The following is a 23,160-nucleotide window of genomic DNA, read 5'->3' on the forward strand; positions in this document are numbered from 1 at the left end:
ATATGAGACTTGGAAAACCTAAATGCAATAGGAGTACTTGGATCCTAAGGTGGCAGGTGCCAAGGGCAGCACTCAACTGCCAAAGGCAAGGTGGGTGTGGTTGTCTGAGGGTCAACAGTCAAAGCAGCAATCACAATAGTCTAAGGGTACCCTGGCCTAGTAGTTCAAGTTGGTTAGAGCATCATCCTGATACACCAAGATTGTGGGTTCGCTCCTGGGTTAGGGTGCATATAACAATCAACCAAACATGGGGAGAAAAGGCACACAACTGTAATTGAATAACAATAAAAAATTAAAATTAAAAAAATTTTTAAAAAATCAACCAAAGAATGCATCCATAATTGGAACAACAAATTGATGTTTCTTTCTCTCTCTAAAAGTAATAAATAAAAATTTAGAAATTAGAAAATTATGTGTATTTTTTAAGCAATGCAATTGATTTTGGAGGGGATTTCTTAAGATATTATTTATTTAATTTTAGAGGGGCAGGGAGGGAAAAAAAGAGGAAAATATCGAAGTGAGAAACACCTATCGGTTGCTTTCTGCAAGCTGACAGAACCAATAAGCCAGGAATGTGCCTTGACTGAGGAGGACTGAATTGGCAACCTTTTGCTTTGTGGGACAACGCCCATGATTTTTTAAATTAAAATTTTTTCAATAGGAAAGCATGTATATGGCACAGAAACAAAATATTGTGATAAGTAGTGGGAAGCTTTATTCCTACTTATTCCCCGACTCACAAGTAACCTGAGCAACTTTTTTTTAAGCAAAGACAATGTACCTTAAAAAATTTTCCCTTTTTTTAGTCAAAAGGTAGCATAAGTTATTTAGTCTTAAACTTTAGGCATTTTTACTTAACATTATCTGGTACAGATATTTTCATACCAGTACATGGTATGTGTACATGACAAGTGTCCTCCCACATTGCTCTTACAAGCTGTAGGGCCCTTTAAACTTCTGCAAGATAAGAAATAGAAACTATTTGCTGTTTCCCTGCAGCTGCAAGGAAAGCAGGTGTAGTCAGTCATCAAGCCTTACAGAAGCAAACGCATAGGGAGGAGTTATATAGACTATGAAGTGGAAAAATAACCCCTAACCTCTGAAAGGTCTGTTGTTCTGATTGATTTTCCTACATAATATGTGTGGTTATATAATAATATTTAATTTTTTCTTTTCTCAAAGATATAAAGCCCTAATCAAATTTCTGTTAGCCACAAGTACAATCACTGCATTCCAACATGAAATATTAGATTAATAGATCCAAGTGGATCATACTACACTCATCATATGTAATATGATTCATCATAACAATGGATCAATGCCAGATTTGATCTGGTTAAACAAAAGTATATCTTTTTCACTATCTTATTTTTGGAGATGAAGTACCGTTTAAGGATCTGTGTATGGGTGCCAACTTCACAAGGAGTGGAGTTAGGTATAAACTTGGCTAGGCTATATACTACATAGCTATTGGATCAAACACTAACTTAGGTGTTGCTGTGAAGGTATTTTGTAGATATGCTTAACATCTGAAATGTTGACTTTAAGCAATGGATTTTATTTTGACAACATAGGTGGGCTTTATCCAATTAGTTGAAAGGCCTGAAGAGAAACAGTAAGGGTACCCTGAGGAAGAAATGCAGCCTCCAGACTGAACCATTAGCTCTGACTGAAGTTCCCAGCCTGCCCTCTACCCTATGGATTTGGACTCGCCAGACCCACAAACTTAAGACGATTCCTTGAAATAACTCTCTCACATATACACTAGACATAGACATATGTGTGTATACATGCCCATATATGTGCACATATGCATATACATGCACGTACATATATATTAATAAAATATATATTCTACTAGTTCTTGCAAAACTCTGCTTGGTACTCTTCATTTCTTGACCTAGTTAACATTGTCAACACACCTCTCTCACATCTTAAAAAAAAAATAAACTCTTGCCCTGGCCAGGTGACTCACTTGGCTGCAGCTTCATCCTGTACACCAAAAAGGTTGTGGGTTCCATCCCTGGTCAGGAAACATACCTGGGTTGCAGGTTCATTCCCCCACTGGGGCACATACATAAGGGATGGGGGGGGGATGTTTCTCTCTCACATGGATGTCTCTCTCGTTCTCTCTCTAAAAATCAATAAACGCATCCTCAGGTGAGGATTTGAAATAAAAAAAAAAAAGAAAAAGAAAGTCTCTTAAGGGCATTTTCTGCACTCCCGATTCCATTTCTCAATCCATATGTACCTTTAAATCATGAGAGATGCGGTTCGTTCTCTTCGCTCCACAATTAGTTAAGAAAAAGAACCCACCAACGGTGACTTCTAAGATTGTTAAATATATTCTGGGCGGATGTTAGAATCCCTAACTTGAGTTTGTTGGTTTCTTGTCATCAGCCACTTAACTGAAGGGCGGTTGCTCCAGGGTTCAAGTTCTGTCCATTCTCTCCAGTCTACACTCACCCCCTTGACAGTCTTATCTAGAGTCATTAATTGAAATAACAGTTTTAGATAACTCCCAAATTTAGATATCCAGGCTCCAACTCTCTCCCCACGGTGTCATAGGTTGACATGCTCACATGACAGACACTTTGTGGATTCAGACATTTCAAATTGACCATGCTGGAGACGGGAGTCCTGAATTTTCCGCCAGGCCGCCTCCACGTGGGCCTCCCCACCTCAGGGGATGGTAAATCCAGTCTTCGGGTGATTCAGGCCCAACTGCATGGCCCCTAAGTTCATGCACCACATGAAGGAAGTTCTGATCCAAACAAGTCCCAGGAGAGCACAGTACGTGAGTGAACGACGTATGGGGGCGGGAATTCCGGCGCCGTCGTCTGGAGGATTTTTGAACTACTTTTTGTTCTTAAAAAAATCTGGGAAGGGGGTAACACGAGTGGGTAAGTCACCAGGCGGGCTCGGGCCCCAACCTCGCGCCTTTACACTTGCCCTGAAGTGGGCGAACTTCTCTGCCTCCAGGGCCTCGATTTCCCCTCAATTTCGTTAGCTCGTGCGGTTTTTACGCGAAGAACGACTTCCTGGTTTACACGCCCCTCGCGGCTTTGGATATAGTGTTGTGGAGAACTACGTTACCCAGAAGGCTGTGCTTCGTGCGACTGAGGAGGGAATAGGTCAAAGACACTCCGGGATCCGGGCTTTTCCGGCGGCCCGTGTACGTGGGCGGGACTTCCGGGATTTCCGCAGCCGACGCCATTTGCCTCTGCGGTTCCGTCCCAGGCGGCCCTGGCTAGCAGAGCTCGAGGCTGGCCGCTGTCATCAGGCCTTTCGTCTGCTCCTCTTCCCGAGCAGGGGAGGCGGGTCGGCCTTACCTCCGAGAGTGTGTCCGGACCGTGACTCCGCTGGCCGCCCGTCAGACTGCGGCCTCCCCGGGGCCTGTGCGCTCGCCCTTCATCCCCGCCGTCGCCGAGGGCCTTGCCCTGTCCTCGGAGGACACTGCGGTCCGGAGTGCGACGGTCAGCCGAGGTCACCCGGGGTCGCACGATGGCGGCGTCCCCGACCCGCCAGGTGCAGGTGATTGACGGTGATTTCGGAGCTGCAGGGTTGGGAGCAGGGACACCCGCCGGCTTTGACATAGCCCGTGGACCTGGGTTGTCACTTAATTTGTCTCAGTCCTACACAGTGTTGGGCCTCTGACACCGTTGAATCACTGAGTTGCTTTAAGAATGGGTGATGCCTTGTCTAGGGATCCCATCGTCAATCCCAACCCTCACTGCATCCTGCAGGGGTCTGCCCTGGGTTACCTGTTCTCCAACAGGTGATCTTGGACAAAGGAGCAGGAGAAGACGTGGGGGTTTCCAGGCGGAAGTGCACGGACAAAGGCCAGGTGTATGGGTTGTTTAAGGAGGGCCTGGTTGGGGGGTGGCCCTGGTTCCCTCAGCTGCTGAGACAGGTTTGGGAGGGAGACAGTGCAGGGTGTCAACCATCCTCAGCCGTGACAGTCACTGATCAGTCCAAGGCTCCTCTTGTCACAGTCGCAGCCTGTGTGCAGGGGGTCACCTATCTTCAGCCAGGTCAGACATTGGCAAGGCTCTTCCTATGGTCGCTGTTTGTGCTCCCTGGTCCTGAAATGTCCTGGCCTCAGGGATAAGTTCATTCAGGATTCAGGAAGAGAAAGAAGCAAATGATTTTTTGTGGAATCTCTCTGGGAGACGGGAGACCCATGGGGCGTGGGGAGCTGGCCCAGGTCTGGACTTACCCAGGTAGGTGCTGCCCCTTCAGGTGTTTCTCCTGTGAAGTCTGTGGTGAAGCTCTGCTTCTCTGTCCATGCTCACAGATATATTTTTAGGGGTGACAGAAACAGATTTCACAGCAAAAGTTGGTGTAAATGACCGTGGCCAGGTGGCTCAATTGGTTAGACCATGGTCCCAGTACTCCAAGGTTGCAGGTTCAATCCTGGGTCAGGGCACATACAAGAATCAACCAGTGAATGCATAAATAAGTGGAACAACAGACAATGTTTCTCTCTCTCTCGCCCCCCTTCTCTGTAAAATCAATAAATTTTAAAAAGTTTGGCTACAAACCACAGGAGACAGAACTGGGGAGTTTCAGTCCCTTTAACCAGGAAGTGGAGCTCTCAGCATGGGGCAGGCAGTTGCAGAATCAGTGAGGCTCAGGCACATTTGTTATTACCGTTACTGATGTTATTATCATCATACCTCATTCTTCTGATTCCCTCCAGCCCTTGTTGTCTGCATCTCACAATCTACATGTCATTTTCATTAGCTTGTCTCAGTTAACAATGGCTCCTGCAGAGGCTTTTCTCCTACACTGTTGTATTATGTCCAAAGCACTGTCCACCTCCCCCTGAGCCCAGCACAGAGCTCAGCCCTCAGGAGGTGCTTGCAGCTCTGGGCCTTGATATCTTCATCTTTACCATGACGCAGAGACGGTGGCTGATCCAATCCAGCAGCTCCAAGGCCAACTCGATTTCCTCTGTTTGACTTACCAGGTATCTGTGACGTTCAGTGATGTGGCTGTGACCTTCACCCAGGAGGAGTGGGGGCAGCTGGACTCAGTCCAGAGGACTCTGTACCAGGAGGTGATGGTGGAGATCTGCAGGCTCCTGGTGTCTCTGGGTGAGTCCTCCCCAGCTCTGCCATGTGGGGGTCACCTGCCACTTCCTTATTCCACCCTCTGGCTCCAGACCCGGTGGTCAGGAAGGTCTCAGGGGCCCTCTTTCCTCCTCCCCACAGCCTCAGTCATTTCCTAAACACCTCTTCTTGCCTGGTCTCTTGGGCAAGAAACAGAGTTTCCCTTTTGATTCCAGAAAGTGATGGAAGGAAAAGTGGTGGTGTACAGGACCCAAAGGTGGTGTTGTACATAACCCCGTTGTGCAGAACCCACCAGGGCCCTTGCGGGACTGCTGCAGGAACTGGGAACCACCGGATTCTGCCCAGGCTCCTGGGTCTCTTGTCCTGGCTTCTCTCTGGGTCTGCTCATGTCACACTATTCAGAATGGCTTTTTCTGCTTAGGGAGTTTGTGACAGTATTGGCTACCTCAGTCTCTGCTCCTTGTGGCCCCCAGATTCTTTGTCCCTACTTTTTTGCTTCTTTATATTGTTTTACATTCTTTCTTTGCTGCTGGCTCTTGGGGGGTCTTTGAGGCAGCAATGGCCACTGAGCCTGTTTTCCCTTGGACTTCTCACCCCCAGTGCCCAGCACAGACTGGCCTCTGTTGGAGGTTCCTAATTTTGTACTCCAGAGAGGGGTCTGATTGAGTGAGCCTGGTTGGCCCCAGTGTCTCCTACAGGGCAGTTGTGAGGGATCTGAGTGATGGGATGTTCTCCCAGAACAGGGTGAGTCAGACAGGTCCCCAGGAGGCCTTTGCCCTCGTTGCCACCAGGTATTGTTCTTAACGCAGGTCTTGGTCTTGGGCCTTCTTTATGCTCTTGTATTTTCATGAAGGTGTCTCAGTACCTTAACTTTCCTTAACTGGTGCTTCTAAACAGTTGCCAGTTTTGTCCCCCAAGAGACATTTGGCAATGTCTGTGGCCAGTTTTGATTGTCACTGCTGGGTTGTGGTTGGTACTGGCATCCAGTGGCCAGAGTCCAGAGATACTGCTACATCCTATAATGGACAAGACAGCCGCCCTCAACAAAGAATCATCCAACCCAAATGTCAATAAGAGTGCCAGGGTTGAGAACACTACCTTAGGTGGTCCTGTGCTTGAAGATAATCACGTGGACCACTCAGCTCGAGGAAAGGGAGGGCCGAGAATTCAGGGCTTAGGGTAAGGCACACCTGTTTTTACTGGAAGAAGTAGAAGAATGTTTTGTCAATAATAAATAAAGCAAAATTAGGAAAGCTTGGTAGATTAAACATTTTCTAATGAAAAATTTTTTTAATTTATTTTTCTTTCCTTTCTTAAAGTTGTTTTTTATTGTATTTTTTCCCCATTACCATTTATCCCCCTTATACCCTCTTCCATCTCCACTCACCTCTCCCCTTCCCCCACAAAACATTTTAAAATAAAGGGTCTCTTGTCTGGCCCTGCTTCACATGCTTTCCCCAAGCTCTCCGCTCCAGCTGGGCTCCAGCTCGTCCTCCCCGGGCACACTCGATGTGCACTTGCTGTCTGTCTGCCTGGGAGTGTTGGCACTACAGCCTCTCATACAGCCCCCCTTCTCACAGTCCCCGCCTCCTCAGTGCTGTGTCCTGACCCAGACCTGGTGGAGGGTCTCCCCCATCCCACTCACTTTCTCCTCATTCTGTTTATTCCCTTCTCTACCAGTGCTCTTCACCCTAGGATCTGCTCCCCAGACAAACTCAGCACTGTCTGGAGATGTTTCTGATTGTTATATTTGGGGTGCGGATACCCCTTCATTTAGTGGGCAGGACAGATACCTGCCCATCTCCTGGCAGAGCGTTTTCTACAGTGAAATAGTCCTGCCAGGCTGGCAAACTTGTTTGAGATGATGGACATCCGGCCCTGAGAGTGCCCTAAGGAGGCCGCACCTTTGTGTCTTCTCCGCCCTGCCCCCTAATTTTTTGATGGCAAATCTGGGCTTGTTGCTGAATCTTAACACACCTTCTTCACTTTCCCCATTTCCACAGGCCGAGTAGCCTCAGGCTGGCAGCCCTGTGGAGCAGCTTGAGCTCACTGGGACTTAATAACATTGTTCTGATTTTCGTTGCTGAATTTTCACAGTGACCTGCCATCAAGGGAAGTAACTCTGGGTTTCCCATTTGCCAGAGCCATGCAAGATTCCTTTCTTGAAGAAATCTAAGAAAATGAAAAAATAGGTTGCTTTTGAGAAAAGCAGTTAAGCCTTGGCTGGTGTGGCTCAGTGGGTTGAGTGCTGGTTCTGAAACGTCGCCAGTTTGATTGCTAGTCAGGGCACGTACCTGAGTTGCAAGCCAGGTCCTCAATTTCAGATGTGCGTAAGGCAGCCAATCAGTGTTTCTCTCCCTTTCTTTCTTTCTCCCTTCCCCTCTCTAAAAATAAATAAAGTCTTTTTTAAAACATTTATTTATTGATTTTTTAAAAGAGAGAGTGAGGAAGGGAAAAAGTTAGAGAAACAGTGATTAGTTGTCCCACTTATTCATGCACTCATCGACTCATTCTTGTACATGCCCTGACCAAGGACCAAACCAGCAACCAGGATGACGCTCTCACTGAGTTACCTGGCCAGGGCATAATTTTTAAAAAAGAAAAGAAAAGAAAAAAGCAACTAACCATCAGAGCACAGGTCCCCTGAGCACTGTTCACGTTCCACTTATTTAATTCCCACAGCATCTTCACTGTGTTAATTTGTACTTGCAGGATTTCAGTTTATGGAGGTGACAGGTGACACAGAGAAGTTAATGCTATTCAAAGGACAATTTATCACAGCCCTTGAGAGAATGGGATACAACGCATCTCCCAGAGCCACGTAGTGGGAGGCACACTATTGGTCTGGAGGAAGCTGTGATTGTGGGGAAGCAGAGCCCACAGCAATTATGGGGGTTTCTATGGGAACAGGAAGACGGGGGTAGGTCAACAGGTCAGGGCAGGCTGATTGGGCCATTTCCAGCCTGCTTTGGGGCAGTCAGGGCCATCCCTGGAAGCTGGGTCTTAGTTGACTCAGGGCAGAGGAAATGCTGGCTGGGTGTGGGACGGTTGTGGCTTTGGATTGTTTGCATATGAAAGGCGTGCTGCCCAGTAAGTTGTGCTAGGCATTAGCACAGGGTAAGACTCTGAAGATGTCAGAACACTGTAAAACTGAGAATTTCTTTAAAAGAATGATTAAGTAATTGGTCCTCTGATGTTTTCACATCATACTAAGGAAACTTTGGGGTGATGATAGTGGAGATTTTTACAAAGTATGGTGTAAGTTGCCCTAAAGAATATAGAGAAACGTTTTATTCTGAGAGTGAAAAGGAGGAAAACAAGTAGATACAGTACAAGAAGTCCCTGCAGGAGGCCCACAGCTAAGTTTCCCATTTATATAGCATTAGCCAAGAAAACTAATCTGAAATTTTAGGGGGTGTCTTAATATCTCAGTGAAGTTAGTTGTGAGGTGTGAGAAAAGGAGGGGTGTGTGTGTGTAAAAAGGAAGAAATCTCTTTTTCTACTTAATACTTCTGACATTAAGTACCTGGAATTTAAAAGGCAGGGGCTCAGTCTCATAAGGTATCTTTTCTGACTCCTGCCCACCCACTTCAGATGCCAGTCATAGTCCATTGTCACTCATCCTGAACAGCTGGCTATAAATTGGAGGTTTCCATGACCGTACTCACGTTTGATAATTTTCTATAACAGTTCTCGGAAGCCAGGAAGTGCCTTACTTAGTGTTACCTGGTTATTATGAAGGATATATAGCTCAGACACAGCCGCAGGGAAGAGAGGCAGGCTTCTCATCCTCCCCTCACCTCAGTGTGTTCACCAACCGGTCCTACTCTGAACCACTTCAGTTAGGGTTGTCTGTGGAAGCTGACATCCTCTGGCAGGGGACCAGATGTACTCTGGCATCTAGTCCCCTGTTCTTAGGGACTTTACAAAAATCACCTCATTAACATGAACATGAATTTAGCTGTGGTAGAAATGGACCTTGTTATAAGTAACAAAAGATGCTCCTTTCATTTTAATGGCAGGGACTAAGCAGTGGGGAGGCCACACCACCTGCAGGTGAGGCCGGGTTGGGTTCCACCCTGTGTCTGTGTCGGGGCCTCAGGGGCTGTGCCATGCTGGTGACAGGAGGCATCGTGGGTCCTGGGTGTGGAGGCTCACCGCTGTGGGTCTGTGAGAGCCTGTTCAGGAAAGCTTGGTGTGTTGGTAGTCATGGTTACGTTCGTGTATAGCAGGAGGCCAAGGGGGGCGGTTTCTCCCATCAAAGCCCTTGGACCACCTGGGGCACTCGAAGGTGACAGAGACTCCAGGAGGCAGAAGAGCCAGTCGGTGCCTCTGAAGTGAAGGAGGCACTGAGGCCGCTAATGGAGGTGACAGTATTTTGAACCGATTTTAGAGCCTTTACTGCAGGGAGCCCCACTTAAGGGGAGCTGGTTTATAAGTCTCGTTATCTGTGAAATGCAGTAAAATTTACAAATAAGGAATATATTGCCACAAGACCTAAAATAGCATTTAATAGTACTGTTATCTAAAACTAGTTTCCTTGGACAAGGTCGTCATCCATGTAACGTACCTGTGCTCCAGAAAGGAGGTCTGGTCTGCCAGGGCTGTGCTCAGTGGCAGAGCTGTTGAGCTGCCCCAGGGTAGCCTGGGAAAGGAAGGTTGTTCCCTTCAGACGTGGAGGAAAACTGGCTGAGCGGCTGTGGAAATAGGTGCTGACCAGGATCTGTCAGCCAAATCTAGAAGCGCAAATAATTGCTGGTTGCTGATTGGGTGATGTTACTAATTTTACTGGTGTCAGATATTGCGTTTGTGGACTGCATTAGTCAGCTCAGGCAGCCGTTTCCGTGTGGCTTAAACAACCAACATTTATGTTCACGCAGTTCTGAGGGTGACAGTCCCAGACCAGCTGCCTCTAATGACCTATCCTGCTGGCTGCCATCCTGCTGTGTCTTCACATGGCCTACCCTCTGTGGCTGGAAGAAGCCCCCTCTCTCTCTCTCTCCTAGGGCCACCAGTCCTATCAGGTTAGGGCCCCACCCTGTGACCTCATTTAACCTTAACTACCTCCTCAAAGGCCCTGTCTCCAAATACTATCACATTGGGGGTTAGGGCTTAACATGAAATTTAGGGGGACACAATTCAGTCCATACTGGGAACCTCGGTGGATGGGACCACAGTATTCCAGTTGTAGCAACCCACCATGTGGTGCCCTTCGTTTTTCCTGGGCACAGCTGGGCTGTCAAACAGGGCAGTGAGCATAATCTTCCCTTTATTTGGTTTTACATAGTTTTACTCCCCAAATGCTCTTGTTCAACTTTTGGACCATATTAACTATTTATAGCAGGGCCTATGGGGTCTCACGTTTCCAGCCAGTGTGTAAGTGCCAAACTCTCATTTTGTTGATGTGTTGTACCAGAGCGTCTGTGCTCAATATGGGGTGTTTGGGGCAGTGGCACTGTAACCGGGAGATTTATGCAGGGCTGTAGTTAAAGTGAGGCGTACCTTGTTCTCCTATTTAGTTGCTTTTTAAGATTGAAGAGTACAGTGTTTAAATTGTACCCCAATTATAACTATGATTTGAGCCCTAGTATTAAGTTCATGAAGTTTGTCAATTTTAAATTTAGAACCTGTGTCATAGGCTCAAAAGCCAATCAGTGCCTTGTTTTGTTTTTGTAATAACATTTTTAGCATATAAATTTTTAATACTTATGCTGTACATAACTATCATATATAATTGGCTATATAAACTATATAAACAATATAAATTTTGGGTTTCCAGTTGGGTCAAGTTATAGACAGTGTTAATTTAGTTACATAATGTATTGTGTTTTATTTATCTTTTATCCCTCCCTCCCCATCCTACCCCCATATCCAGGGTTTTGGTTTTTGTTACTATTTTTAAATCAGTGAATAGTCTAGAACTAGTTTTATGTTTGCTAGACCTGGCATTTGCTTGGTAGATAAGGTTTAAAGCCCCCACCCGCCTTTTTCCCTCTTGGACTTTTAGTCCAGGTTTTTAGTTTGTCTCCTGATTTTTTTTTTTTTTTTTTTTTTAATGGCTGGATGGGAAGGGCCTGGGGCCTCCAGGCAGCAGCCTCTTCCTGGGATGACCCTAGTCAGCAGCACAAGTAGTCCCTTCGTCCATCTCCCCCCCCTTTTTTCTCCTAAATAAAATCTTTTGGGGGGCTGGGGAGGGGGTCATCTCTGTGATTGTGATCATTGTTCTTTCTTTTGTTTGAATGCTCACCTGATGAGCTCCTGGCAGCCCCAGGTGGCCCCTGTTGTGAATGGCATCCCCTGTTTCTGGGGCATCTTCGGTATCAGGGGGGCTAGGCTTCCACCCAGGCAGCAGTGGCGGCACCCCGGGCACCTGGGGTCTGACTGAGATCACCAACAGACAGCTGTAGTCACTCACACATGCCAGACACGTCAGCTAGGATGGATGACCGCGAATGAAGTGAGAGACCTTCCGTTGTCTTGAGGGGGAGTAAGAACAAAATATTCCTTACTTTTTTCTTTTTTTTCTTTTTTTAATAATACATTGAACCACCAGTTTTCACGAATGGGTCTATTATACCTTAATGGGTTGGGGGACAAATGGCAACAGCATTAAGACAGGCAACAGTGACAAGATTTCCCCATGAAGCAGTTTAAGCTTCTGTGCGGGGCACATCTGTGAGGGGGCACCCCATACCACGATGCCAGTGAATACCTGTACCCACTCTCACCCTTCCTGGGGACCATTGTATGTCCTCGTCACCAGGGATGTCAGCCTTCTGCAGAATGGGAGGAGGTGACTCAGCTGATCTCGAGTGTGGTTGGCTCAGGCAATCCTTCTTGTGCAAGAGGCAGGTACCCAGTTATCCCAGTTGCCCCCAGGTCACTTGCACAGAGACTTGGTGTGTGGACCACAAATGCAATTGGTCTCTTCCAAACACGGTGGCAGCTAGGGACTCAGAGTCCTTGCATACCTGGGTCATTGCAGCTGGAAACTGCAGATGGCCTAAGGCTTACACCTTCAAAACTCTGCTTAAGGTCAAAAAGATGGGGATCACTGAAGGCACGCACCTGGTCTGATATTATTCCACAGAGTTATTTCCATTTTAACTGGCATGATGCATTTATATTGCTCGGCACAGTCCTTGGAGTATGGTTATGCCATATGGATGTTAGGAAGCATGTGGTCCCAGGAGCCACAGTTCAACAAAATTCAGGAAGTGATGCTTGAGCTAAGACACGAAGTGTTACAGCAGGAAGGAATGAGGTGGGCCGAGAACAGCCTTCTGGGTAAAAGGCTAATATGTTCAAAGGTCCTGCGGTCACAGGGAGAAAACCCTTAACAGAGCCAAAGGAAGGTCTTGTTCACCTGTCCCCTGCCCCATCACCGAGCCTGGGCATGTGGCAGAGTCGAGTGAACATTTACTTGGTGGTGACTGATGGATTCTGGGCTGTAGTTTGGCATCTGCCGGAGCCTTCCGTGGGTTATGGTGCATCTCACTGACTTGTCTGCAAACAAGTCAGTGAGCCTTCTTCCCTGCATCTGTGCTCAGCTGCATGGGACAGACCAGCTCAGTCTTCACTCTGCAAGGGATTTATTACTGTATTATCTCACCTAACAAGAACCTCAGAGGTGGGGCTGGCTCCTGACTTGGTGGATGCTAACCCAGTGTCTTTGTCTTTGCTTTCTCCTTGGTCCTGAGGCAGTCACCTCACAGAAGTCCCAGGATGCCACAGGACAAGCACGGTGGCAGGTCTCCTCAGTCAGCCGTCCGGGGATAAAGCTCTCTCCCCAGAGTGGCCAATGTAGGTCACCTGCCTGCCTCAACCCATTAGCCCTTTGCAAGCTGGTGGAGACCAGGGTTTTTCAACCCTCTGTTGATACCTGAATCGTCTGGGGAGGTTTTCACGTCTCCTGAGATCTAGTCCTCTGCTGCAGGGATTTGGTTTCAGTTGCATATGAACCAGGCATCCCAGGGGTTGTGATGTAGGTGCGGGTGGGTGGTCAAGACCCACTTACTGGTCTTAATTAGAAAACACCTTCTGGAAGGAGGGGGGTGTTTCCTGGGATCTCACAAATACAACTGAACAGACTTGAAATTTCATGTGATTGAATTGAAGGGAATAGTGCTGTCTACACAGCCAGCATTACTGCCTACAGCGTTTGGATCCCGCTGATGGTGTTTGTGTCCTAGGATTCCAGGTCACATGTCATTTTTTGTTTGTGTGGATGGGAGCAGCTTCATTCTGAGGTTTTGTCCACATCCTCAAGGCCCAGACTAGAGTGAGAGATGTTATTTCCTTTCACAAAAATCCTTATGCCCTCTCTTTCTCCATGAACAGGGTGTCCTGTTCCCAGTCCTGAGCTGGTCCACCAGCTGGAGCACGGGCAGGAGCTGTGGATGGTGAAGAAAGACCTCTCCCAAAGCGCTTGTCCAGGTAGGAGCCAAGATGGGGACAAATGGAAGACCCTGAAGCTTGGAGACCTTCAGGAGACCCTGGCCATGGGTCCCTGGGGAGACTCTTGTTGTGGCCTGTCTGACAGTTTGGAAGCCATGGAACCTTTGACTGTGGGCCCTTTGATCTTGTGGAAAATAGAGGTGTATGAGCTAAGATCTGTGGGCTCAACCCCTGGCTTGCCCGTCACCGGCTCTGTAGCCATAATGAAGTTGCACAATCTCGTGTCTTTGTATAAGTGAAAACTAGCTTCCAGGTCAGACTCCAGAATCGCAATGTTCAGCATATGAAAGCTCTTTTTCTCAATCACAGCAGGGACCAGGAGGTCCTCCCAGAGTTCTGAACCACATAGTTAGTTACTCAGGGACCCGTGTCTGTTCTGTCATCAGCCTCTGGCTTTCAGGTTGTCCTGATACCCTGCAGCTGGCAGAGGAGAATGGAGAGAGGAAGGGAGGGTGTCACGCCCGCTCCCACACACACAAGTGCCCCTCACACCCCACTGATGGGCACCCCTGGGTGTGTGGGGCTGGAAAGTGTGCCAAAGCCATTTGAGAGCAGCGGGTTTGATGAGTGTAGCCTGCTACACCTGGCCTGTTGCTGGAAGATGATAGTAGTAATGGGGTCTTTGTCATCAGGTTGTCTAGGGATGTGATGACGTACTGCTTTAATGCATAAAACTGCTTAGCACAATATCTGAGCCATCGTGAATGGCTTGTGAAAGGCAAGCTGTGGGCGTTACTTGTGTTTTATCATAATGAGCAATGAGTCTCACATTTCCCGCTGAACTCTGAGGAAAAGGGCCATTCTTCCTGTGTGGTTGCTCTCTCCAGTTGTGCTCTGCCTGCCATCGTCCCACCTTCTCCATCCATTCATTCCTAAGTGTCCATCAGAAACACAGGCACTCCCTTGTTCCTATGCCTCCTGTGTAGTGAAGCCACAAGGTGACATTGATCTCTGCCCCACACGTGAGCTGTGGAGGACACTGGGACATCCCGTGTGGAGATGGGTGTGCTGCAGTCGTTTCTGTCTCTTGGTCCCTTGGGCTGCTCAGCCAGCCTGTCAGTGTCCACAGCCCCTCAGAGTTTCTTCCCAGCCTTTTGCCCTCTCCTCAGTCCCATGTCTCCACTTGAAAGTCTCAAAGGTCCCAAAAGTCAGCATGCCTGGCAAGGACCCCATGATGTTACTCACTCCTCCCACTGCCCCATTGTCAGCAAATGGGCCTGTCATTAAAGTGACTTAGACTGGATGCAACCTCAGAGAAGGACTCACCACCCCACCGCCGTCAGTCCCTGCACCCAGCCATCCCCAGTCATTTTCCTTTTCCATCACTGCCATCTTCTAAATCCGTCGCTCCAGCATCTATCTGACCTGTCTCCACACACACAGTTCAAGCTCTCTGAATCTTTCCCCCCCTCCCCAGGTCGGGGAGGATGCTAACCATGTCCTAACTGCTCTGTACATTAGTTAGCTTGTCCCTCGGGTCAGCTCTGTGTCCTACATGAGCTGCCCCCATGTTGTCCCAGACAGTGATCCCTTCCCCAGCCACAGCTGTCTCAGCCAAGGGCCACTAACAAGTCAGCAAGGTTTTCTGTGGAAGGTCAGGTCCACCTCCTTCCATCACTTGCTCCTCACCCCTCCACACACATGCAGACTCTCGCGGACTCTCGTGGACTCTTCTGTCTGTGGCATCTCCTTTCACTGGTGGAAGAGGTCTTCCCCTACCATAGCTGGTGCCTGAACTAGGGTCTGCATCACAGCTTTACAAGGAAATTCTCCCTTCGCTTGTATTCTTCACTTACATGCTTTTTTTGTGTAACTTCATCCTTTCTCTGTTCAACATAAAAATATACTCAAGGTCCTCACAGTTGACGAAAATAAATTAAAATTGCTCCTGTTTCACATTTTATTCATCCACTCTCTGGGGCATTTCATTTCTTTATATCTTTTCACTCACAGTTAGTGCTGCCAGGAACAGTCATGTGGACTAGGCATCCTGCCCTGGTTAGCGGAGTTTTTGCTTTTCTTGGTTTGGGGTGGTTAGATGATAGGCTATGCAGACTTCAAGCTTCCACAATAATGACCATTGTTTTCTAAAAAAGCCTAGATCAGTCTACACTTCTCCCAAGAGACAGTGCTATTTATTCCCTTGGTCATGTGCTGTCCTGTATTTGCTATTCTGAAGCACCTCAATTTTTGCTTATCAAGTGGACACAAATTGTGTCTCATTTTCTTTAGCATTTGATCATATGATTGTTGGCCAACTTGTGTTTTCATCTTTAAAATGTCATTTTCATGACAAATGCATGTTTTTCTATTAACTTGTTTGCTTTTTGATTTGTAGGGATTCTTTGTATATTCAGATACTATTATCAGTTATAGATGCTACAGATAAAGTTTTCTGTTTTTTAGTTTTGTCTTTTCACTGTCTTTAAAGTTACTTTGTTGAATAGAGGATCTTTATTTTAGTGTAGTCTAATATAATGACATTCTTTACATGATTAATGATTTTTTTGTCTTGCATAAAAATCTTGCTTTACCCCCAACATCAGAGGATATTCTTGTTTAAGTTTTAAAATTTGGCGTTTGACATTTAACTCTTTGATCTGAGGCAGCATTTGAGTACAGTATGAGACAGGTCATTCCTCACATCACCAGTTTTTGCAGCCCCATTCATTCTATATTCTGTGCTTCACCACCAAGCTACTTTGCCTCCTAATGTCTGCCAGCTCTCTGTATGTGTGAGTGTATTTCCTGAGCTCTCCGTTCTTCTTCCAGTGCCTATATGTCTGTTCTCTGTGCCAGTACTACCAGGCCTTAAAATCTGGTGTTATCTGGTAAGGTCCTTCTCGTTATACTCCTTTTTCTCCCCTCTGGTTGTTCATGCAGGTCTACAGTCAGACTGTCACGTTCCATGGTAACCAGTTGGCACTTTACAGGGAATGGTATTGAATTTATATATTCACTTGGGTAGAATTGTTGGCTTTGTATTATTAAATCCTTCACAGATAAACCTCGTCTTGATAGATTAATTGATTTTAGAGAAGGAGAGAGGGAAAGAAAGAGACATCAATTTGTTGTTCCACTCATTTATGTACTTACAAGTTTGATTCTTGTATGTGCTATGGCTAGGGATCAAACCCACAACCTCAGCATTTCAGGATGAAGTTCTAACCAGCTGAGGTACCAGACCAGGGCTGTCCTCACCTCTAATGTTACCATTTTCTCCATGTAGATTGAGCGTATTTTGCCAGTCTTCACCAAACCATTCCTTAGGTGTACCAGACTCAATATGTTCACCCCAGTCCTACTTACCTTATGAGCCCTGTCCTGGCAGTCCTCACTGTCCCCATCTGTCCATCCGAGATTCTCCTCTGCACTGTCCTCTCACTCTGTGCAGTGCCCTTGTACCTTCTGTCTCCTGTGGCTGCTGTGCCCTTCCCCCTTTCTCTTTGTGGTAGCTCTTATGGTGCCAGTGCAACTCACATCATGGGCACCTCTCATTGGAAAGCCCTGATTTTTCCTACACAGTGTTAGCCAAACTAAAGGTGAAGGTAAAAGAATCCAAGACTGCCCAGGCCTTCTGACACTAGCTTCAAGTTCAGGGATTTCCCAAAACCATCCTCGGGTTCAATGATTTGCTAGAAAAATTCAGAAAACTCCCTAAAACCCCCTATACTCACTATCATATTTATTACGGACAGAAGATCCGAATTAGAAGAGATGTGGAACGTAGGGCTAGAAGTGTTCCAAACATGAAGGTTCTGTATCCTCAGTGACTTATCTCCCCCTGGCATTGACATGTAGAAGTATGAGCATGCGGCATCACACACCCAGGAAGCTCCCTGAAGCCTCAGTGTCCAGATTTTCCTTGAGACTTCATTTCACTGAATCTTTGCTAGTGGAACTCAGTCTCTAGGCCTCCTTTCCAGAGGCTCCACTAATACCTGTGGCTCAAAGCCCCACCTTTCTAATTCCATGGTTGGTCTTTCCGATATGGCCAGACCTTACTCAGAGTCATCTCCTTACCATAAACTATGTAGGGGCCCACAGTGAGTTATCTGTTGTCATAAACCATCAGGTGTGTTTCCTGGGGCCCTCCCTGAAGAACCCAGACATGTCTGTCATTCTGGAAATACCCAGAATTTAGAGGTTACTTCCTTGGAATTGGGAAAAAGATTATACTTCTCTTTGGGGGAATTAACTTTGCATTATACACTTCCCGTCTTCCATCTGGGCTGCATTAGATATCCTTCCCAAGTTTTCATGTAGTAATGTGGGATGCACTTGCTCAGAGGAAACTCAGAACACACAGAGTCATTATTGTGGACAGCCATGCCCAGTCTGGAATTGTGGCACTGTGTCCACTCTAGATATTCTGCCTTGTCACCCAGCCACTCCCCTGGGTGTCAACAGTCCGGGAACCAGGACAGAAAGAGATTGCAATCTTGGGATTCAGAGGTAGCAAAACACAGTATACAGTGTAATGCTGATTGTTTCTTCTATGTTGGCATTACTAACACGACTTTTTGTGTATTGGATTTCTTTCAGGTGACAAAATAAAACTCAGGACCACAGAACCTACCACCTGTGAGCCTGCCCTGCCTGAGAGATTCTCACCCCAGGAACAAGTAACACAAAAAGTTGCAGGGGACTCCCAAGTAGGCCAGACCAACGATTGGGATGGACCATCAGAACTGTCTATGCAGGAAGAATACTTGAGAGCAGGGATAGGCCTCCCAATGGAGAAGCTCCCAGGGAGCCCTGAACATGGAGGCTTAGGGGCAGCTAGCGGTGTGCATTCGGGGAATGCGCGGGAGCCAGTTCCTTCGGGAGCTGCTCTCCTTGACCATGACTCACATGAATTTGATAAACATCCCATGGTTCAGGAAGAGGAAAATATCTTTAAATGCGGTGAATGTGGGAAAGTGTTTAACAAGAAACACCTTCTTGCTGGACATGAAAAGATTCACTCTGGAGTGAAGCCCTACGAATGCACAGAGTGTGGGAAAACATTCATTAAGAGCACACACCTCCTTCAGCACCACATGATCCATACAGGGGAGAGGCCCTATGAGTGCCTGGAATGTGGGAAGGCCTTCAACCGGAAGTCGTACCTTACCCAGCACCAGCGGATTCACAGTGGAGAGAAGCCCTATAAGTGCACTGAATGTGGAAAGGCCTTCACCCATCGCTCCAATTTTGTGTTGCATAAGAGGAGGCACACTGGAGAAAAATCCTTTGTCTGCAAAGAATGTGGGCAAGTATTTCGACACAGGCCAGGATTTCTTCGGCATCACATTATCCACAGTGGTGAGAATCCCTATGAGTGCTTCGAGTGTGGCAAGGTCTTCAAACACAGGTCATACCTCATGTGGCACCAGCAGACTCACACAGGGGAGAAGCCCTATGAGTGCAGTGAGTGTGGGAAGGCTTTCTGTGAGAGTGCAGCCCTCATTCACCACTATGTCATCCATACTGGGGAGAAGCCCTTTGAGTGCCTGGAATGTGGGAAGGCCTTCAACCACAGGTCATACCTCAAGAGGCACCAGCGGATCCACACTGGAGAGAAGCCCTTTGTGTGCATGGAATGTGGTAGGGCCTTCACCCACTGCTCCACTTTTATCTTGCATAAGAGGGCCCACTCTGGAGAGAAACCTTTTGAGTGTAAAGAATGTGGGAAAGCCTTCAGCACCAGGAAAGACCTTATACGACACTTCAGCATCCACACTGGAGAGAAGCCCTATGAGTGCAGTGAGTGTGGAAAGGCCTTTAACCGCAGGTCAGGCCTCACGCGGCACCAGCGGATTCACAGTGGAGAGAAGCCCTATGAGTGCATGGAGTGTGGGAAATCCTTCTGCTGGAGTACTAACCTCATTCGACATGCCATCATCCACACTGGAGAGAAGCCCTACAAGTGCAGTGAATGTGGAAAGGCCTTTAGTCGTAGCTCATCCCTTAGTCAGCATCAAAGGATGCATTCTGGCAGAAACCCTGTCAGTGTAACAGAAGTGGGAAGACCCTTCACAAGCGGGCAGACTTCACTCTCTCTCCGAGAACTCCTGTTAGGGAAAGATTTTTTGAATGTAAACACTGAGAGAAATCTTTTGCCAGAGAAAACATCTACCACAGTATCTGATAGTACATACCAAAGAGAAACCCCACAAGAATCTTCGCTGTGAGAAAACCTTGTTGTTCATCATCACTTGCCACAGGAAGACGCATTTTAGAAACTGACACAGCCTAGAGCCTTATTCTGCATCTGAGAATTCACCTATAAGGGATGATCAGCCTTACTGTGCACCAAGGAAAACCTCCCCCTCCAGTTTTTTACTTAGTTTGCAGTGTGGTGTATCTCAGGAATTTTTATTTTATTTTACTTTATTTTATTTTTTAAGAAATAAGAGACTTAGAAAAGAAAATGCAATGAGACTTCTCTGTTAAGCCTGTAGCACTTTGTCATGGATTACCTAGTTTACTTGGGGCAAGAATAATGTTGTTTTAGGGGCAGAGGGCCTTGATCCTTTATGTATTTTGTATACATTCATAGCTATCCAATGTTAAGAGAGTTAAACAGTTGAGGGTGGGTATTTAAGATGATAAGGATACATGTATAAATGGGCATATTTTATTGTTACCAGTTAAGACTATTAAGGCTTTGACTTTTAAAAAAAAACCATTTCTCTTTGTAGTTTTAAAACCTAAAACTTTCTTAATCCCAATTTATTTTTTTATTTCTGTAGCTAGAGTGGAAATCTTAACATTGAGTAAAGTGATTCCTCTCTTATTTAAAATTGACTTAGCTTTCCTAATTCCTTTAACTTTTCATATAAATCTTAAGATCATCTATTCTTACAAAAAAATTCTTACTCTCATTTTATAGAAATTTATTTACACTGTAGGTCAGTTTGAGAATTGGCATCATGAACAAGTACATGATATGACTACATTTATTTAAGTCATCCTCGACTTTTTTGTTAGCATTTTATAATTTTCAATATCTAAGTTCTGAAAATTTTTGTTAGGATATTTAGGCTTTTGTTTTTGAGTGATAGTGGCATTGATTTTAAATTTTTATTTTCCACATCCTCTTTGGTAGTACACAGAAGTGTAATTGTTTTTGGGGTGTTTTGGTATCCTGCAACCTTGCTGAACTCACTCATTATTAGCCAGTTCTTTGGATAGAACCTTTGGGATATTCTACCTAGAAATGTCAGCAGCAAATACAGTTTTATTTCTTCCTTTCCAATTTATATACCTATTTTTTCCTTTTCTTGTCTTATTGCACTAGCTAGGCCTTCCAGTGTGAAGTTGAATAGTAGTATAGTAAGAAGGGACATTCTTCACTGGTTCCTGGTACTAGGGGGGAACATTCAGTTATTCATCATTAAGTATGATAATAGTTGCAAGTTGTTAGTTTTCTTACCGGGTCTAGAAAGGTTCCCTCTATTCTTAATTTACTGAGATTGTTTTGTTATTATGAATAAGTATTGGATTCTATCAAATGCTTTATCTTCATCAGTTGATTGATGATCTGATTGTTTTCTCTACCCTATTGATATTACAGTATTGCAATGAATTTTGAATATTGAACCAGCCTTGCATTCTTGCAATAAATCTCACTTGGTTGTGGAGTATAATTCTTTTTTTATAGCACATTAATATACCATATTAAAGCATTCCATTTGATTGTATTTTGTTGAAGTTTTCTTCTAATTTCTTGACTAATGATAGTAGTTTTATTATTTTTTTTTAACTTATTGTCTGGTTTTGGTAAGTATGGAAGTATTGGGAATATATATTTCACACTGGATATTGGATAGTTTGTCCTTCCAACAAATTGTTACATTTCATCTAAATTTTCTATTTTGTTTGTAGCCCTATTTGAAGTAATTTTTTTTTTTTTAAGATTTACTTATTTTCAGAGAGAGGGGAGGAAGAAAGAAAGGAAAACAAACAGATGTACGAGAGTCACATCTGTCAGTTACCTCTTATACATCCCCAACCAGGGACCTGTCCCACAACTGAGGCATGTGCCCTGACAGGGAATCAAACCAGTGGCCTTTCACTTTGCAGGACAGTGCCCAACCCACTCAGCCACGCTGATCAGGGCTGAAGTAATCTTTTATTATCTCTTTAATGGCCGGAGGATCTGTACTTACATCTCACTTTATTCCTCATTTTGGAAATGTGTCATCTTAGACATTTATCAATTTTATTGGTCATGTGAAGAATGAGAACTTTATAGCATTGGTTTTTCCCTATTATTCTGTTTTTAATTTCACTAGTTTTATGATCTTTATTATATTCTTTATTTTGCTTTAGTTGTATTTTGCTATTAGTATTTTTTGAGGTGGGTGTTGAGATTATTGATTTGAAACGTTTTTCTTTCCTAATGTAAGCATTAAGTATTGTGTTCCTTGAACAATGTGGGGCTCAAGGGCATCAACTCTCCCCTCTTCCCCCTACACAGTTGAAAATCAGCATATAACTTAGCCCTCCACATACACCAATTCCCAATTGCAGATCGAAAATCTGTACAGTTGGCTCTTGAACAAGGTAGATACTACATGCGAGCGGACCCATACATTCCAAACAGGCATTGTTCAGGAGTTACCTGTACTAGAAATTTCCTTCAAAGCACTGTTCTAGCTTTGTTCCATAAGGTTTCATACGTTTATTACAACTTACTCAGTTCTAAATATTTCTTGATTCCTTTACTAGAGACTTCTCTGTGATCCATGGATTATTTAGAAGTACAATGTTTTATTTCCCAGTGTCGGGGGAATTTCATGCTATGTTTTTGCTTCTGATTTCTAGTTTGTTTCCCATTTGGCCTCACTGTTTAAATTAGTTCAGGGTTTTTTTGTTTGTTTGTTTTTTATGACCCAGGATATGGCTTGCCTTCTTGAATGTTCTGTATGGTGCTTGAAAAGAATATTTGTTCGGCAGACATTGGATGGGGTTTCCATAAATGCCTGCCCAATCCTGTTGGAAGTATCATTCAGATTTTCAATATCCTTGCTGATTGTTTTTTTTGGGGGGTGGGGGTCTAGTATTTCTGTCAGTCACTGAAAGAGGGGTATTGAAGTCCTGCAGTATAATTGTGGAATTGTCTTTCCTCCTTTAAGTTCTATCAGTTTTAACTTCATGTATTTCAAAGTTCTGTTGTTCAGTACATACACATTCAAGATCACTATGTCATCTTGGTGTGATGACCCTCTTACCATTATGTAATAATTCATTTTACTTCTGTTCGTTTCCTTGCCTTTGAAGCATGCTTTATCTGTTATTAATATAGACAGGTCTGTATATTTTGATAAATGCTTGCATGGTATATATATATATTTTTTTTTTAAGATTTTATTTTTAGAGAGAGGGGAAGGGAAGGAGAAAGGGAGAGAAACAATATGTGGTTGCCTCTTGCATGCCCCCTACTGGGGACCTGGCCTGCAACCCAGGCATGTGCCCTGACTGGGAATCAAACTGGTGACTCTTTGCTTCACAAGCCCACACTCAATCCACTGGGCTACACCAGCCAGGGTGGTTTATATTTTTTTATAGTTTTCTTTTCAATATTATCTATGTTACTAATTTGAAGTTTCCTATAATAACATATAGTCAGGGCATGCTT

The 23,160-nt window shown here is 45.3% G+C and overlaps 1 protein-coding gene across 2 annotated transcripts; it reads left to right on the forward strand.

The window, feature by feature from the left end:
- The first annotated feature begins 3,211 nt into the window (after positions 1 to 3,211).
- Positions 3,212 to 22,872, forward strand: LOC112313470 (zinc finger protein 264). Of its 2 annotated transcripts, none has more exons than XM_024570024.4 (4): positions 3,212 to 3,534; positions 4,973 to 5,099; positions 13,416 to 13,511; positions 18,078 to 22,872. In XM_024570024.4, the coding sequence occupies exons 1-4, from the start codon at positions 3,505 to 3,507 to the stop codon at positions 19,706 to 19,708; spliced, it is 1,884 nt and encodes a 627-aa protein (XP_024425792.2). In that variant the 5' UTR covers positions 3,212 to 3,504; the 3' UTR covers positions 19,709 to 22,872. The 2 variants fall into 2 exon arrangements, with proteins under 2 accessions (XP_024425792.2, XP_053771968.1); XM_053915993.2 differs by having other exon boundaries at positions 3,212 to 3,528.
- The last annotated feature ends 288 nt before the right edge of the window (positions 22,873 to 23,160 follow it).

This window comes from Desmodus rotundus, chromosome 12 (assembly GCF_022682495.2).
Source record: "Desmodus rotundus isolate HL8 chromosome 12, HLdesRot8A.1, whole genome shotgun sequence".
NCBI classification, from domain to species: domain Eukaryota; kingdom Metazoa; phylum Chordata; class Mammalia; order Chiroptera; family Phyllostomidae; genus Desmodus; species Desmodus rotundus.

Coding starts and splice junctions, on each gene's coding strand:
- LOC112313470 (XM_024570024.4), top strand. CDS start 3,505: ATGGCGGCGTCCCCGACCCGCCAGGTGCAG. Junction 5,100..13,415: donor CAGGCTCCTGGTGTCTCTGG/GTGAGTCCTCCC, acceptor CTCCATGAACAG/GGTGTCCTGTTCCCAGTCCT. Junction 13,512..18,077: donor CTCCCAAAGCGCTTGTCCAG/GTAGGAGCCAAG, acceptor GATTTCTTTCAG/GTGACAAAATAAAACTCAGG.